The sequence below is a fragment of the Gallus gallus genome, chromosome 2 (assembly GCF_016699485.2).
Source record: "Gallus gallus isolate bGalGal1 chromosome 2, bGalGal1.mat.broiler.GRCg7b, whole genome shotgun sequence".
Lineage (NCBI taxonomy): Eukaryota > Metazoa > Chordata > Aves > Galliformes > Phasianidae > Gallus > Gallus gallus.
In genome coordinates this window covers 30589708-30607982 of record NC_052533.1, presented here as the reverse complement: position 1 = coordinate 30607982, position 18275 = coordinate 30589708, and the positions used below count along the sequence as shown (strand labels likewise).

Below are 18275 nucleotides of genomic sequence, written 5' to 3'. Positions count from 1 at the left end.
AAAAATTGCATTTTACTTTAAGCATAGTCTAATTTTTAATGAGACAAAGCTTAAAACCTGATGAATTGGCACTGATTTTATGATGTGATATTCAGAAAGAATGCATCCTGAATACCAAATGAGTGAAAGTTACTGTGGACTATCATTGCTGTGTTTTTTGTTTTGACCTTGGAAATTAGCTTTATGTTCTCCACGCTGCTAACCTTGAGGCACAGCAGTAGGCAAAACAGCACTGCAGGTTAGCAGTACTTTTGCTACAGTGATCGTGGGGGCACAGTTTATGGGGGCAAAGGGGAATTGCCTTCAAGGTCTCCAAACAGCCTGAAAGTTCTGGTGATGACAGCATTTTCAATTTTCATTATCCTAGCAATGTCCTTCTATGCCTTTGGAGCCTTACGCAGCTGAAAGTAAGGGGACCAGAGGTTGGGTCCCCCAAAGGGACCTCTGTGCTGGGTCATTCAGCATGGAGGTGTGTCCTCACAAATTATTCTTTGGCACAGCACTTCTTCGGAAGGGCAAGTGGGCAGCTATGTGCAAGGTTGTACCCCTATGTCACACAGCTGCCCAGGAGCCCATGGCTGTGTGCTGCACCATCACGAACCCAGAGTGGCAGAGAAGGAATGAGCATTACAGAGAGAGATTTTCCTCTGAGATAGACGGAGAAAAGCTTTTCTTTGCTTTTATTTTTTTGCCTTTTGTGGGTAGTTACATGGGTGGATAGTTACACATTCGTTACTAACACTGGAAAAGAAATCCTGATGGATCTTTAAGAACATTAGATTGTGATCACTTGCATTTCAAGGGAGCAGAGGAAAATGTAAGCCACTTCTGTTTCAAATTACCTCAAAGTATCATTCATTTTATTAAAAACCTAACAGAAGCCTAATATTTCTGATACCAGAGATTTATAGACTTCTTTTTTCCCCAGTTGAACTACTGTGGTCTCTGTCTTTCAGGCTGCATTCTCTTAATCCTCCTATGGCTGTGTTAAAATTCAAGGCATCCATAAGGCACAAGTCCTCCTGACCTAGTGCTGTAGTTAGGATAACACATAAAATAAATCATCACAATTACAGAGGCAGTCTCAAGCACTTAGTAACTCAGGCGATTGCTTCTTGAAACATGACTGAACTGAAGAAAGGATCATTAATTATTTCCCTGGAGTACTTGGATATTGTAACCCTCTCCACAGGGTTCTATTAGGGAGGTAAGACCTGGTCATTTGTTCACACATCTCATTTTATCTTTCCTTTGCTCAAATCTCTCTGACAGCTGATGAATTCCAGAGCACGTCTCTTCTTCAGCTGGGACATCTCCTTACCTGTCAAGGTTCAGGTCAGACAGCAAATGGCCAGTGGGATAGGAATAGCAAAGTAAACAGGTTTATGAAGTTATTACTGGAATGGCAGGGTAACAGAGATACAGCTGTAAAAAATTCTTTCCTGAATAAGGAAGAAGAAGTTAGGTGAGAACTCAAGTTTATACACAAAAAGAATGCAAACCTGAACAAAGCTCTTGTTGAGTCACCATCCCTGGATGTGTTTAAAAACTGGCTGCGGTGCTCAGGGACATGATTTAGTGGAGGGTTGTTAGTTACGGTAGTATGGTCAGGTTGCGGTTGGACTTGATGATCTTTAAGGTCTTTTCCAACCTGAGCAGTTCTATGATTTTATGATTCTAAGGAATCTGAAGGAAGAGAGGGTGAGGATCAGAGAGAGATACGGAAGAGCTTAGTGGTTTCTTGGGCATCACCATAGGTGTTGGCAGTGTCCAGGGAGTCTGTGCTCTGCTTTGTGGTGGGGATGGAATGTGATGTGGGGTAGAGAATAGGGTCAGAAGAGAATCTCCACCAGTGGCCAGAGAAACCCCTATGTGTCTGGTGTGGTATCAGTTACTGGCATGTGGTATCGCACTGTTGCTCTCTGTCTCTTCTTATAGGTGACGCTGTGTCAGGTTGCTCGGGAGTCCAAGAAGGAGGAGACTTTTTGAGGGAGGAGAAAGGTGGTGATGCAGGGAAGACTGCTGGGGAATCCTGTGTTGATGCTGCTCCTGGGAGTGAACTAAAAGGATAGGGAGGGAGCCGTGTGTGGATGTGATGGTTGAATGAAAGCAAGAAAAGGGCAGCACGACTGTAGTCAAAGCCCAGAGACTGATGGAAATTTCAGTGCTTTATGGATGTGGTTGGCAGGAAAGGAATATAGTCTAGGGAGATATTTCTGGGAGAGCGGTCTTTGTACAAAGTTGGGAAGAGGGGAGGCCTCTCAGGGATAGGCCGAATGTTGGTTGCTAATAAGATCAGAGCCTGCAAAAGCATGCAGCAGCATGGTTTGGGACTGAGGCAAGGGCAGATCAGACGTCCTTGCATTGCGGGAGTGAACATCCATCTAACGGGTGGGGCAGGTGGCTGGGGACAGGAGCAGCTCCATCTGCCCACGATGTGCTGCTGCACATCCAACAGCTCCTCACCCACCAGGAGCACTCCTCTAGTGCTGCTGTGAGCAGTCTTCTGGTGCCAGGTCCAATGTGACCTTGAGAGGCACATTGTCAGTGTTAAATGTTCACAGGTCTGACTGAGGTGAATCATAGCAAAGCATTCAATTGTTTATTATTAGTATTATTATTTAGTATTCCTTCCTGTCCTAATGATGGGTCCAGTTAAAAGATCCCATGCAAAAATAACATTTTGAATCACTCGTACCAACTTTTTGTGGAAGAGACAGTGCAGTCTGGACTATGGCACTCCTGTGCGACAAAGGAACATTCTGTGCCGAGGACACACAAGCATACGTATGAGTGTTTACTCAAGATGCCTTGCATCTCATTGCAGATACCATGTGATTTACCAGTTGCCATGGTAACCGTGCATTTTTCTATTCCATAACTTGTATAAATGTTGAGATTGCCCTCGGTGTAACTAACTTACCTTCCTCCTAAAGTTGGACACAATTGTATTATCTAAAAGAAGCAGAGAGGAGACTCCCAGCATTCATACTGAAATGTATTTTTAGACTGCATAGTTAAGCAGCAGATATATTCATCTCTCTGGAAAAAAAATTGAAATATCTTAATATGTGATTATTTCAATTCACAAAACAGGAGAAATATAAAATGTTTCCATATTTGACTGGGATTGTGTATTTTTTGTGATTGTGACATTTTGGTTTTCCTCAATACCTGAACATTTAATTTTATAAAGCATTATTCTTTGCATAAGTATACAAGAAATCCCTTTTTTCCTTTTCTTTATTGTAATCTTGCAATGAAATTTCTTTCTTGTGTGTTGTAACCTCCACTGCCAGTAAATACCTGGTTAATTGTTAACCTGCTCTTCTCTACCGTATACTCTTTTCTTGCTAAATGTAGACAACAGATCTTCCAATCTATTTCTGTTATACACTGTTTGTTGGAGTTAGTAGGCATATTACACTGCTTAATAAATGCAGAATCCAATTTCCTACTATTAAATGGAAGGAGTGAGCTTTATTTTTCCTTCTATCCCTTTTTTCCTTTCTTTTGGCAGCCTCATTGTCTCCTTAGGGTACATTATCAAGTCTGTAAGTGATTAGCGGCTTACCTATTTTTGAATGATTTAGATGCATTAATTAATTAGCAGGAGAGCCATTAGGTAGGTTTAGAAAAAGACTGGTCATTTCAGGCTATTTTGGTGGTAGCTAAAACCGTCATCTAAACCCAAGGACATTATATTCACGGTGATGATAGTTTTTCTTCTTCTCTCAGAAGAGATCACAGCGTTATATCCAACTCAGGACAAAAAACCCACCAAAATACAGGGTAAACTCTAGTTTGTGATTTTTACTGTTCGATTAGAAGAAAATTACCTTGGTTTTATTTTAAACGTTAGCTTTGAAGTACATTTTTTACTGCCTTATTCAGTGCCTGTTCACACTTTCTATTGGAAGCTCCTCTTAAACGTCAGTGTGTTTGAGAAATTTTGGTTTAGGAGTTCTATGGAATGAACATGAACTTTATATAGTATTCTGGTTTCTAGAGTTCATCTTAAGCCTTTTGTGAAGCCAGAACCAAACAGGATTCTTTGCTCGGTATTTGATTGTGGACAATCAGTTCCTTCTTCTGTGAGCACAGGGGCTTCAGGGAAAGATATGTGCTTTTCAGGGATAAATGCAAACAGCACCTCAGTTTGGTAGCTAAGTTTTAATCTTATGGCTTATAGTATGGATAGCATACATGCTCGTATTTCCCCATTTCTTTTTTGGTAATAGAATAATGGCAGTGTCAGCATTCAGAGGTGCTACAGACCTAGAGCAGGAGACAAAGGTTTTCCTGGCAGGCAGTGACAGGACAAGTCAGTTTTTACAAATAATATTTTATTCCACACCATGCAGAAATTGGAGTGAAAGGGGGAAAAAAGAAGAGATTAACAGCCATGTCTGTTTGACTAAGAAGCTGTAGGTGCCCAACGTAGGTAATTAGAACAACATAAGGCTGACAGTGTCATATATTTACTGCCGTCTCTCTTATATTCCTTCAGGAGACTTTATTTATTACCATGTCCATTATAGAGGTTGTAAAGCCTTTGCACGTGTCCTTACCAAGGTGAATATTAGTCTATGTTAATAAATTAAACCAACTAATGTTAGTGAGTTATCTTCTGCAGTTTTCATGGCTGTAGGAGAGCTGTGTGCATGCTGCCTTGGAAGCTGAGTTCCAGTTCTTTCAGATGTTAATCAATTTGTTATCTAATTCCCCTTGTATTCCAGTAATTTCTGTAATTTAACACTTCTGATGTCAAGACTATTTTCAGGTAGGGCTTCTGTGTATAAATCACCTTTGTTTTTATTTTCCCTTACACATATGGCAATAGCAGTTTGTATTGTCAGTCTTGGTGAAGTCTGCAGTCTTTCCCACTTTCTAACTAAGAAGTCCTGTAGTCGTCCTGTTATTTCCTTCATGCATTTTACTGAGCTAAGGCTTGGTCCTCTGCCACTGCATCACTGGAAGACGCTCCTGTCAGCAACTGGTGGTTGAACTGTTGCTTTATATGCAAGACAGGCACTTGCATCTGGCTGTAGCTTTTTGTGCTATAGGAAGTCTTAATTCTTTGGAGGAAAAAGTTCCGATTCAGGTGAAAACAATGCAGTTGCAAAATTAGAGCAGAAGTACAGATTTAGTTCTCCAGCCACCTATTCTGGAAGCCCAAGGACTTGGATGCCCAGGTGAGGGGCTGGGACCCTGAGGCCCTGGCAGCTTGGTTTTCTTTCGGCCTGATGTGTCCTGGCAGAGGGTCGGTTCTTGGAAATCCACATATTTTCAGAAGGAAAAAGAAGTTGTGTTGGAAAATCTCCAGCCAGCTCCACACACTGCCGCATCAATCCCAAGGCGACTGAAAGAGATAGCACCTGCCCCTTTTGTTCTCCACTCACATTAATTTGTCCTGCCTCGTTTCAGGTTTTTATTTTTTTATTTTTCACAAATACATGTGCCCTAGGCCTCCAATTCTTCCATACCGTTGTGTTTTTGAAATAAGTGCTGCCCTGCCAGCTGTGAGAGAATGATAACAATATTAATGTTGTCCTCATGTCTTTTGTCTCTCGCACAATTCCCCCTCCTTTTCTCCTCAGCTTTTGTGTGGTTTCAGAGGGGAGGGCTCCTGGGTTGTCCTTGCCAAAGGTGGCAGCACTCTGTCAGGCTGTCAGACTTATCTCCAAAGAGCTGTGAAGAGTGTGTGCTCAAAGACAGGGGAAAACGAAACGCACAGCCTTCAGTTGTCTCAAAGAGACATTTGTCATTATCCAACAAGGAGGTGCGGAGGGCTAAGGCTATGAAGTCATTACTTTGGTGATTGTGACACCAGTAATGCTTTCTTTCATGTTATTTTTAGAAGTGTGCTTTTTTTCCCTATGTTAGACATTTTGCTTCCCTTCGTTGGCTTCCAATCCATAAAGGTGCTTTAATTTTAAATGGCAATAGTGCAGTTAATGGGGGGCCAGACAGGGGCCTGGCTTTGGGTCATTCCTTGTCACTAACCTGCTGTGGAACTCAGTGGAAGGCTCTCCTTTTTTTTTTCTTTTGTCTTTCTTAAGCTATACAGACTTTTACTTTTTTAAGTGATCTGCACAATGAAGCCCCAGTTTTGCCTGCAGTGGGATCACTGCTGTAGCTCAGGAAGATATGTGACTGAGGTTTCTTTTGCCTTCTACTCACATGAGGACTGCATTTAGCAGTGCCCTGTTCCTGTGAGTGGTTTCTTTCTTCTTAGTAATAGGGAAAGCAGAAATAATCCTACTCTCAGCAGTTTTGGGATTACAGGCAAAAATTGAGTTCCTTGATGTATGACTGTGTAGGGATATTAATCTTTTCCCTGATGCCTGTTGTCTGTCATCTCTGTCTTACCAGCACTATCCGTTTGACCCCTCTAGAAGGGTAACTTGTTATTAACGTTGCCTTTGCGGCAGACGCTCAGTATGCAGATGACAGCACCAACAATTTTTGCAAAAGGGCTTTTTCTGTGCGTTACTGGATGTGATATTCAGAAAGATTTTCATTTTTTTTTTGGTCAAGATGTGGCTCGTGCTTGTTTTAGCACCATGTGCAAAGCGGGCTAATTCAGAGCAGGTTCTGATCAGCGCAGCAGGGGCCCTTTGTTGTGCATCGCCGAGACAGGGAGCACAGCATGAGACACAGGGAAGTTTTGGTGTGGTCCCTGCGTTCCCTTTGGAGGTGGCAGTTGAATAATTCCAAGTGTTTTGCAGCTTTATAGACTGGTCAGAAGTCACTGGGAGCCAAAATGAAATTACTGCATAAGCCACTTGAATTTTTCATTAATGGGTGTCTGTATCTCCCAATATCCTCTAGATTAGCACATAGCTATATAAGTAGATTTAAATGGTGGACAGAGAAACAGAAATATCTGAGTATCAAGAAGAACTGGAGAAAAGTTTGTGAGATGAGAAAAATAATAAGATGTGTGAGTGTTCTACAGGCTATGCTTTATGATGAAATAAAATAGCATAACCTTTTGAGAGGTTTATTATTATTAAGAATTGCCATAAGAAAAGCTGCTTTTGATCATCCTGCTGCCCAGTAAGGTAATTTTTCCCTTGAAATTTGGAAAAAGTGGTGGTCGTGCAGCTGACTACAAAATAGGCAGTCTCATTTAAAATGTTTTGTGTGGCAATATTGTAAGTCGAGGTGGAATAGTAACATTTTCTTTTTACTTCTGTCTTTCTAGAATAAAGGAATACTTACCAGTCTCCTTGTGTAGCTCAGGTCAGCTGTGCTGGTGACTTTGAAATGCTTTTCTCCAGCTGCAGTTGAAAGTGACTTGAGCCTGTTAATGTGGATACCGGTCTCTCTCAAAACCCAGTGAAATATGGCAACACGTTCTGAGATGTATCATCCACAGAGATCAGAGATACTGCAGTCCATCTCTGCTTTAACTGAGATGTGTTCATTTCCAGTTTCTTGTCAAAAAACGAGGGATATCCTGTAAAGAACGGGGCCATTTTTTGGTATGGGCATGTGTACTTAGGTGACTTGAAATCTAAATCTGCTTACAGATTCCAAGGAGAAACATAGCAAGGTGTAAGCAGGTAATCATCTTTAATCTTTGATAGATACTGTCTGAAAGACAGTCCCTTATAGGGGGAGCTGCTAATAGGATGCTTTACTTTTCCTGCTTTCTGCCACATGTGTAATACGAGTATGCATTTTACAGCTAGGACTAATCTCATTGTCTACTACTAGCATTTGTAAACACCTCACATTGCGAACATCCATCTTTGGTTGTGTGTGAGCTTGTCAAATCTTATCTGCTTGTTCCGAAAGGTGTCTGCCTCAGTTTTTGATGAAAAACAGAGCCAATGTTGGCTGCTAAGAATAAGGTTAGATGTAAATACTGTTTTGCTGTGTTAAAAAATATCTGACAGTGGGTTCTCTGAAAAGCTCCTATGCCCTTGTACTTATGAAGTGGGATTTCAAATCCCTCTGGGGAAGTCTTTATGGCTTTTTTTTTTTGCTGTCTTCATAAATATCCATGCAACATCCAAGCAAAAATACACCTGTTCAAGGAAACAATCAGACTTCTGCAATGAGGATCTTGTTACTTGGTGTCTCTTGTCCTGCTTTTCCACCTGCTGCAGCAGTTTCCCTGCATTTCAGTGGGCCCTCCTTTACGCTCATGCTTCCAAGTGCCTTCCAGCCTCCTGCTTTGAATTTCACACCTCTTACAGAGAAATTTTTCCCTATGCCCATGGATTTGGATGCAGGGATTCTCCATGGGTTCCCTGAGCGGGGCAGGCTTCTCTTTGGGATACCAACAGCTCTGGGGATCCTCTGTCTGTTTTCCCCATTGCTCAAGGACATGCCCTAGCACCCATATCAACACAAAAGAGAGGCAGATGTGATCAGCACTGTCTGATTGTGTTGAGTCAGTTTTACCAAACTGTACTATGAGAACAAAATGTTCTTGTGCTCCACAGCTCCAAGAGAAGGCAATTTCCTTGTTATTTAATGTGATTTTGAAGTAGATAGTCTCTATAACATTTGCTCTGTTGCATGTTGCTCAAAGATTCTCCTTTTTGCCTTTGCTCAGATGTTTGGCAGCAAGAAAATGGTGTGCGGGCTGGCTTTTTGGTGCTCTGTTCATAGATGCCTTTATTCAGCTTCCCTCTTAATTTCTGTGTTATTTTACCCACTGGGATCAGTAACGTGAGAGCCTGTCTGTATCTGGGTAGCTCTGACTTCCTTTTGTGAAAAGCAAGTGTAGAGACGTTGAGGAAAAGTTCTGTCATTGGGAAGTGCATTGCCAGCTAGTGGTGTTTCAATGATACAGGTGCTCCACTGATGGCTGTAGCAAAATATTTGCACAGATACCCTATCCTGGGAAAGATTTATGTGAAAAATGACATTTGTTCCCAAAGAAGGAGGCTTCTGAGTATTCCATTTCCTTTGCAGAGCACCATTTTTTTTCAGGAAGGGATGGGCTGCCAAGAATTCCAGGTCACACAGAGCTTTTCAGCTCCATTTCCAGCAGTGGATGTTTCCAGCAGCTAGCAGGGAGGCAGCACGTTCTGTGTGCTGTGCCCATTTCAATTGGTTCAGTTAGGTCCAAACGGAGGAATTCAGGTGACATGGAAATGTCCCTGGCTGATGTCAGATTTATTGGCTGCTTTGGCTGGAAGTTGGGTTCTGCCACGCCAATTGCAGAGAACGCAGAAACCAAGTGCAACTGGAGAGGGTCTGGTCTGGGGTTAGGAAAAGGTTCTGCACCAGAGGGCGGTAGGCATGGAACAGGCTGCCCAGGGCAGTGGGCATGGCCCCAAGGTGACGGTGTTCAAGGAGCATCTGGACAGTGTCCTCAGACATATGGTTTGAGTTTTGGGTAGTGATGTGTGGAGCCGGGAGCTGGACTTGATCCTTATGGGTCCCTTCCAACTTGGGATATTCTATGATTCCAGCTGTCCACTATGACAGAGCTGGCACACTGGGGCTGTGTGCAGCACTAGCAACGGTACCTCCACTTCCTTCTGCTCCAGCAGTAACTCAGACGGGCATTTTCGTGCTCATGTGAAGCGTAACCTACACAAGTTAAGGCCCGCTAAGCAAGGAGCTCCACGTTTCGTTCCAGTAAGCATATAAATATTTATACCACCCCAGGCCTACTTTCACACTGAAAAAAAAAGGCATTACTTGTCTGCTGTTAAAATATATTACTTGGGAGATAAATAGCTTATCTCGGTAGGAGAAAGATGGGAGCAGTGGAAACTTGACCATAATAATGGTCAAAAAGGCTGCCAAGTACAGAGGGCCTTGCTGCCTGCTGGAAAATGGTGTAGAGGTTGATAGTGCCGTGATCAGCTATCAGGAGATGAGAGGATCATTAAAAGCTGTAATAAATGTGGAATAAACATTCCTAGCACTTCTGTAGCGTGGGAGTGAGCCGTGCTTTTGAAGAGGCAGCTGAGACACGGAGAGTCTGGGCAGGCGGTTTGCTCGAGGCCACATATGGGTATTGTCGTTCCCCTACAAAGGCACAAATCCAAAGGAAAGTGTCGAGCAGGCAGCACAGGGGGCTGCAGGCTGAGGGGCAGCGGCACCCACCTGAGCGTGAGATACCGTCCTGGTGATGTGGTGGGAGCGGGGGCAGCACTGAGCTGCGCGTGGTTCGCGCAGGGTACCCTAATGAGGGCTGTGTAATGGTGTGAACGAGTGCCGGGAGATCTCGTTCATTGTCAGCGTGGTGGAAATGTCACTGGAGTCAGCATGCTGCCTTGTAGGGCTCAGCTGGGTGCTGCCCCGCTCCTCAGCACATGCTGCTGTCACCTGGGGGCCCTGGCATCCCTATCCACATCCACCGCTGGATGGAGTGCGCTGAGAGCAGCCCGGCTGCCTGCCAGAGAGATTAATTATTTCACAGGCTGTTCAGGATTCCAAGAAATGGAGCGTGCCTTTGTGTCGTTTTAGAATAATATCTGTCGTGAAATCAGAACTTGTGAATAGTGGGAGAATCCCCAGCACTTGTCTCTGGGTTTTCCTTTGTGCAGGTTAATTGTTGTTGCTTGCGGTGTGATTAAAGGGTCTGGCTGAACACGGAGTTATGTCGTACATAAGTGGGATTGTAATGAAGCAATAATTCTTCCCCTCGAGTGAAATTATGTATGAGGGAGGAGAGCGAAATGAAGAAATCCTCTGCTCCTCCCCACTATTTTGTGGAAAGAATGATTCCAGATACAGTGGGCTGTTTGTTACTCTTCCCTGACAATTGATGAAAAGGGCAAGGACAAAAAGAAGTGCTGTGTGAGAATCTCCCCACTGGGGTGCTGCACACAGTGCATTTGCATGCAGTTATCCAAAGGCTTTCTGCGTGTGATGCTGCCTGTGGGATGCTGTGGCAGAGCTCTGCCCTCTGGAACGGACACTGCTCAGTGCAGCAGGGCTTTCTCTCTCGTGGTGCTCTGTGCTCACTCACTGCTCACGTGTGTCGAGTCTGTGGCTGAGCTTAAAGGCCATTTCCATCTGTGTGAAATAGATGTGTAAGCACACGCACGCCCCATTCACGTTGCAGCTCGCAGTGTCAGTGAGCACAGGGAAATGAGTATCAGGGCTCCAAGGATGCCACAGAACAGAGACAGAGAAGTGGATGCACGTGTATAAACCTCCCTGCTACTGAGGAGTGGCAATGCTGTGCCTGGTTGTTGCTCGTGGGCTCTTTCTCTTCTGCTGCTTCTCTCAGCATGGCTTTCTGTACATGTAGGCAGCACCAACCCGTGGCTGTGAGACAGAAGATTGCAGTTAGGCTTCTTACAGTGTGGCTCCTCACTGATGTCCTTTGGGAGCGTTACAGTGAGCATCTGATGTTAAGTGGTGCGGTACCCGCATGTCTGCCCTGGCTGATATTTCACTGATCAATCCTACACGTTGTTTGCTGAGACAGAAAACTTGTCCAGGGCAGGGCTGCGTCTCGAAGCACGCCAGCGGTCTGACCGACCGGCTCTTGGCGGAAATCAAAGAATCGAAATGTTAGTCTGACACGCCGAACGCTCAAACTAAAGCAGGGCAGAGCCGGGGCGCAGACACAGCCTGTCCCGGAGCTCGGCTCCTGCGCTGCGGCAGCTCTCGGGGTGCGGGACGGGCACGGCCGCACTCCGCAGCGCAGCTCGGGCTCGCCCGGGGGCTGCCGCCGCGCTCCGCTCCGTGTGCCGCCGTGCTGCCCGGGCGCTAAAGTTCTTGCAAGGGAAGGGAAATCTATGCACAAAACATTGCCACAGATGCTTTAATTGCGTGCCTACCCCAACGGCTTACTGCCTTTGTTTAAGTGCGGAAGCGGAGCTCTATAGAACGTACGTCAGCCGTAAGCTATCGGCGGAGCTCCGGGGAGCGCCGGCCGCGTTCAGACTTAGCGTTGAGCGTTACCCCGGGCTGGGGCTGGAGCCGGGGCCGGGAACTGCTCGCGGAGCGGCTACTGACGACCTGTCTGTATGTCTGTCTGTCTGTTTTGCAGCAAGCGGACGATGGAGGCGGCCGCGAGCGGCCGCGGGAGGAGGCCGGCCCCGCGCTGGTGCTGCGGAAGGTGTGGTCACGCAGCCCGGCCCCCGAGCGGCGCGGGAGGTAAGGCACCGCGGCTCGGGGCTGCGCGGGGCCGGGTCGGGCGCTGTGCGAGGCGGCGGCGGCGGCTCCCGGGCGGGGCTGCGGCCCCGGCAGGGCGATGGCCCCCGGGGGGCGCGCGTAGGGGCGGCAGCGCGGAGCCGGGCGCCATGGGGAGCGGCCGGGCGCGGGTGCCCGAGGCGCTGGCCGCGGAGCGGCCGCTGCCCACCTTCGACGTGCCGTACTTCAAATACATCGACGAGGAGGACGAGGAAGACGAGTGGAGCAGCCGCTCGCAGTCCTCCACGGAGGATGACTCCGGGGATTCTCTGCTTTCCGACAGGTACGTGGTGGTGTCGGGGACGCCGGAGAAGATTTTAGAGCATCTCCTGAGCGACCTGCACCTGGAAGCCGCGCAGGACAAAGAGACGGGTAAGAAGCGCGCCCGGCAGCGGGGTCCCGGGAGGCCGGGAGGGGGCGGGGGGCGATGCGGGTACACCGACTGGATGCCGGCCGCTTCCCGGCGCTGGCACCGGGCGAGCGAAAAGAGAGCGTGCGGCGATCGGTGCACGCAGCCTCGGGGCGCAGGCAGCCGGGAGGCAACTTCGTGCGGAGCGGAGCGGGTGCCGTCCCCGGGCCTGCAGCCCCCGTCTCAGCCCGGCACTCGGCTTCAGCCTCCGGGCTGCCGCTCGGTTTGCCACCACTTCGGCACGTTCTTTAAGTGCGGCTTATAAATTTCCTCCTAACGCTGTAGAGCTGATGCTGTACTTATGCGTCTTCAACCAGACGTTGCAATTTGTTTCAGCCCGGAGCAATGATTATATTGATCGGGCTACTTGACATGCAGTTTAATTTTCAGTGGGATCTCCTGGCTCCATGCATGGCTCGCTGTCACCGGAGCTCCTGTGGTAGTTCGTTAGGAGCTCCATTCCCATAGAGCTTAATGAAAGCGGAGGGGCTGCTGAGCGCTCCCCGCGTCCCACATCCCAAGGAGCCGAGAGAGGCACTGACTGTGCAATGGAGCCCGGTGTTCCATCGCTCCTCAACAGGGTTCACGTGCACGCTCCTGGTGCCTGCATATGTCTCTCTCTACAAATGAGATTACTGAGAATAAGCACACTTTAATCCTTTTAAGTGACTGCAAATATAAATAACATCTGTGATTCCCAGAGGAGTGCCGGGATTGGGTTCTTGGAACAAGTCATTAGTTTAATGTGGGACAATGGGCATCTTCCTAGCGAAGATGCATGAATGCCCCGAAGAAATACATAGAGTGTCTGGTAGCGACATTACGATGGTATTTGTGGTGCTGCTTTTGTCTGCCTAGACATTAATATTTAGTGCAGAGGGAGGCTGCGATTGCTTCGCTTCTGTGCATGCCGTCAGCCTGGTTCTATAGGCAGTGTGGGGAGGGTCCTTAGCTGGCCCTTAAGATCAAATGTTAGATCCAGAATAAGTTTCCCCATGAATGTTTATTGCCCACAGACTGAGGGACGTCAGCGACCCACCCTTATAGACTGCCTCAGCTATTTTTTATGAGCTCATAATCTTGCTGGAAAACAGTGAGACTTTCACTAGTGTTACGCATTGTATTTCAGTATTTTTAAGTACAAAGAACTCCTTACACAAAGCATTAGGTGCTGAATACAGCCTCACGTGTATTACCTTATCTTTTTTTTCCCCTTTTTCTCTCTTCCTCCTGTCAGCAGGAGGCAGTTCGTAAGCCTGTTCTTATTGTTACAGAGAGGGGCTGGTAAACTGCCCTCAAAACCAGTGCTAAAGCCACTGTTTGACTAGTTTTTAGCAGATGGCAAAGTATTTAAAGGTAGATTGGATTCTCCTCACCTCATCTTGCCTTACTGCATCTCCTCTGAGAAAGAAACAATCTGCTCTGCTTTGTGGCCGGGGCTCACTGGGTCCCAGGGCTCAAACAAAGTAGCTGTGGTTGCAGTTTTTTGCCAGCACAGAGGTGTGGTAAACCTTGCCCAGTGGCCCTCCGCTTTCTTCTGTAGTTTCATCATGCACCGTTTCTGTCTGACTTTATCAACCTGGCAACATAGAACTTCTCCAAAATAAAACAATTCTGGAGTTATGTTTCCCAATGTTTGTGTGGCGGATGCCCCTGTAATGCTTTTCATCAGTCTGTTTTGCAGGCTGAATAGTTACAGAGTTATAGGATATCGGCTGTGCAGTGCATGTGTCTTTCTCTGTGTACCTGGAGGCATCCTTCTGCTGTTAGTCTGCTTGCATTTGCTGTTCTTTGTGGGTGATTCTTGTAGCTCATTCTGGCCCATCACAGAGGATGGTGGAGTTGCGAGGCCCTGCAGGTTTGTGTCTTTGCAGACGTAGCTTAGTGGAACAGAAAATGATGATGATGAACCCAGCTGCTGCTGCTCCTGCTGCTGATTTTCCAGGTCCGGGATGATTTCCTCAGCCTCCTGTTTTCCCTGCAGCCCCCACCTGGTCTGCTTATTTGAAACATATAGAATTTTGGAAAGAGTAGTTGTTAAACATCCTTGCGTGCAGGGGCTGCTGTTCTGTTTGATCCTTGGCATGGATTCACAGAAAGAGACATTTCACATGTTTTCATTCTTGCCTCTTCTGTAACACGTCATAACTGCAGCCCTCAGTGGTCATTACAGAGAACATCTGCGTTCTTTTGGGGCTAGAGTGGCCATAGAATACCACTTCCTAACCATTGACATGGCCGAATGGTGTCAGTACATCCAGCCATTCTCTACTCTCTAGGCCCAGCCAGAAGATACTGTTTGTAGCTCTGAGAATAAAGGAAGGCCCTGGGGCTCCTCAGTAAGTCAGCTAGTGCCCAGCCCAGGCCTCACATCACTCTGCGTTTGCTGCTAATCCCATAGTAAGATACCTGAAGCACTCTGCTCTCATAGCGTCTGCTATGATAGAGTGGGACTCTTTAAGCTGCCATACTTAATAACCGTTTAATGACAGGAGTTTTTGGTAATAACTTTATTAGTAATACATGTGAGCTCTTGTGGCAGCACTGTAAATGGGGACTTGCCACTAACAATCCTACAGCCTTCCATCTCCAAAGGGAGTTTTCTTCTTGTTGAGTTGCTGTGGCCTGTCACATACCACCTCCCGGGAAAACCATTCCTTATGTTTCCTGCTGTGAGATGGTTGGGAATTCTTCCATTTCTATTACAATCAACTTTTTTGAATAATCTCTATGACTGTTGGAGTCACTGGGGTGCCTGCTGCTTGCACAGTTTAAAAATTGAACAGTGAGGCCCCTGAAATAAGTCAATAACCAGGCAGAAAATGCTAGGCATGCCCTCCTGGCTAATCCTCATTGAGGATCAGGATTTGAATGAGTAATCTCCAAGAGGCCAAATCTTAGCGTCTCAGGATCTCAAAAGCCATCCCACTGACTACAGTATTTCTTTCAGAGAAGTTTTTTTCTTCTTCAGAAGCTTTTCTAACCTGGATGTGAGCAACATTTCCTTCCTTGGATGCTATTTTTGGTCTGGTCTTTGAGTATCCTCTGGCTGATTGCTGTTCGCATTGCAGTGACAGCATTCAATGTTTGACCACTTCTGGAATGACACAATGGTCATCTCACCCACAGGCTGCCAGAGAAATTAGGATGGCAGATCATCCTCGTGGGTCCCTTCCAACTTAGGATATTCCATGATTCTGTGATGAATGTTTGGATAAGGATTGATGGGACAGAAAAAGAGGATGAGGTCTCAAGACCAGGCTAAAATAGATGTGTAAAGGTGTAGATATTGTCTGCATATCTTTGAAACTGGAAAATAAAGGACTGGCAACATTTGTTCCATGCTGTGTCATTGTATCTGGGACTGGGAATGAATGGTCCTGGGATTAGTGGGAATTCTCCCCTCATACACGCAGGTAGTTTTAGCTTTTGGATCATACCCTTGCATCAGGGAGGGAGGTGCCCTCAGACCATGTCTATTTGTACTGTAAGTGCTACTTAAGTAGAGGTTACTTTTGTTTAATTCCTTCTCTTTCTGCACTTGCACCAAAGACAGGGCTTTGGTGTGAGGTGGTGGCGCCCACTGGGAAGCTGTGTGTGACCTGTGAGAGGAGAGCGGTGCTGTCCTGTGTGAGCAGATGCAGTCAGACAGCTGCTGAATGGTGCTGCTGGAAAAGGGTATACCTCTGCCTCTCCCAGGCATTGCATTTTGTTTAATAATCCAAGAAAGAAAAGAAAAGAGATCTGATTGCTTTCTGATGTTGTTTCTTTGTTGTAAAGAATGCTGTTAGGACTCTTGCTCACTGTGCCTTGTTCCTGATGAGTAAAACGTGTTAAAAACATGCTCTGGTGATGGCCACAAAGTCAACATGATTATGTCTGATTCATAGAGACCGATGTCAAGGGGAGCAAATATTTACCTAACACTTTGTGATCCTATTTTCCAGCCTTTAGGATGGAGAGAGTAAATACCCGCTAGTCCTACCTCCTGCTGCTTGTCCATGCTGAAATGCTTTCTGTCATTCTGATCAACATCGTAAACTCTTCCCCAAAGTCCTGGGAAAAGTTAGTGAACTGAGTAGACTAAGTTAGCATGGCATGTTACTGCCATGCCCCACGCAAAGGAATAAGGCTTTAGCGGGGTTAGCACGCATGGAGCAACGCTGATGTGACAACAGCAGAGAAGCTAAAATAATCATTTGTCTCAGTGCTCAGTGTGCAGGAACGTGGGGAGGTTTTTGCACAGGTCTGTTTCTTCATGCACAATGAGTCTAAGCTTTCTCATATTGAAGTGTCAGTAGAAGTAGGTTTAGAATAAATCAATAAAATGAATAGTTACAAATCACCGGGATCAGATGTTACTCCCCAAAGACTTCTAAAGGAACTGAGATATGAAATTGCTGAACTCCTAACAGTGCCGTATAATCTATCATATAAATCAGCTTCCGTGGTAGAGGAAGGTGGAAAATGTGATGCCAATTAAAAGAAATGGTTCTATTTGGGGAGCGTCTAGGCAGTAAGGTTGTCATTTTACTGATGCATTATTCCAGCGTAAGCTGGTGCTGTGGTCGAAGGTGGCTGCTCAGCCTCCCCCAGCCCATTACTGTGGTTGCACTGGTCCTGCTGTGCCAGTCCAGACTGCTGTGTCATTCTGTGCTCACTCTGAGCAGGGAGCTGGTCTTGCTTGGCACTGGCCCAAGAAATACTAAATTGTTGTTAGTGTTAAGACTGATCAGTTTACTGACACACAAACTTTGCCCCTGTCGCAAGGGAGATGGTAGCACAGAGTGGGAAATGGGCAGACAGCAGGACAGAGGGACCAGTCCCTCCAGCAGCTGTGATTGCTCACAGGGGCAGGAACAGCGTGCAAAACTGCATCCTCAAATTATGACTTTGTGCTGGGAGATTCATAGCATTGCACTAAAAGCAGTAGGAAGAAAGGCATGCAGGAATATAGTACCAAGAGAAAGGAAAATTGTAGCTAATTGTCAACAGTCAAAATGGAGAGAAGCTACCAGAGAAGACTAAGATGCTGCTGAGTGTGGGTGGAGGCAGAGGTAACAGAATGTGCTTATAATACTGTTTGAGGATTTCATGATAAGTGAAGCCGTAGCTTCATCTCCAGTGGCCATGCAAGGTTATGTTGCTGTACACCCTGTTATCTCTGCCTCTGAGCACCCATCTGAGCAGTCATGTCCTGCTATCCTACTGACAGGCATTGCTGGGGTGTCTGTGCAAGGTAGGTCAGATCAGGAAGCTGGTCCAACACAAAAATAGCCTCATTAAAGGAATTAAAGTTGGGCAATGTGGGACTGGGAATATGAGCTGGAAGCAGGCCCCTTCAAGCCAACCCTGTGGCTGAAGAAAGATAAAAGGAGCAAAAATCTGCACGACTGGGTGATGAAATTGCAGATGAGATCCAAGTTTGATAAATGCAAAGTAATGAATTCTCTAACACTGAGAAAAATGAATCCTTGCTATACATATTCAGTGGAGATGCTGAATTAGCAAATATCATGCAGAAATTAGGTCTTTGGAGACAGTGTAAATAGTTCTTGGAAAATTTTCTTCAGCGTTGATTAAAAAGGAAAATCGTATTTGGGACAGTTAGGAAAGAAGATGAGCAAGAACCATAGTTACACCATTGTATTGCTGTGTAATATAGATGTATACTATGGTTCCTTCTTTGTGGCTCAGAAAGGTTACAAATGAACTAGAAAAAGCATGAAAAGGGCAACAAGGT

General features: G+C 46.1%; 1 protein-coding gene across 2 annotated transcripts in view; it reads left to right on the top strand.

Annotated features, from left to right (window-relative positions):
• The window catches only part of RAPGEF5 (Rap guanine nucleotide exchange factor 5), a 151361-nt gene that overhangs the window by 76914 nt on the left and 56172 nt on the right, over window positions 1-18275 (top strand). For both annotated transcript variants that reach the window (XM_015281856.4, XM_015281855.4), the window contains 2 exons: window positions 11981-12087; window positions 12407-12495. In XM_015281856.4, the coding sequence (XP_015137342.1) occupies window positions 11981-12087; window positions 12407-12495 (196 nt within the window). The remainder of the gene's footprint in view (window positions 1-11980; window positions 12088-12406; window positions 12496-18275) is intronic.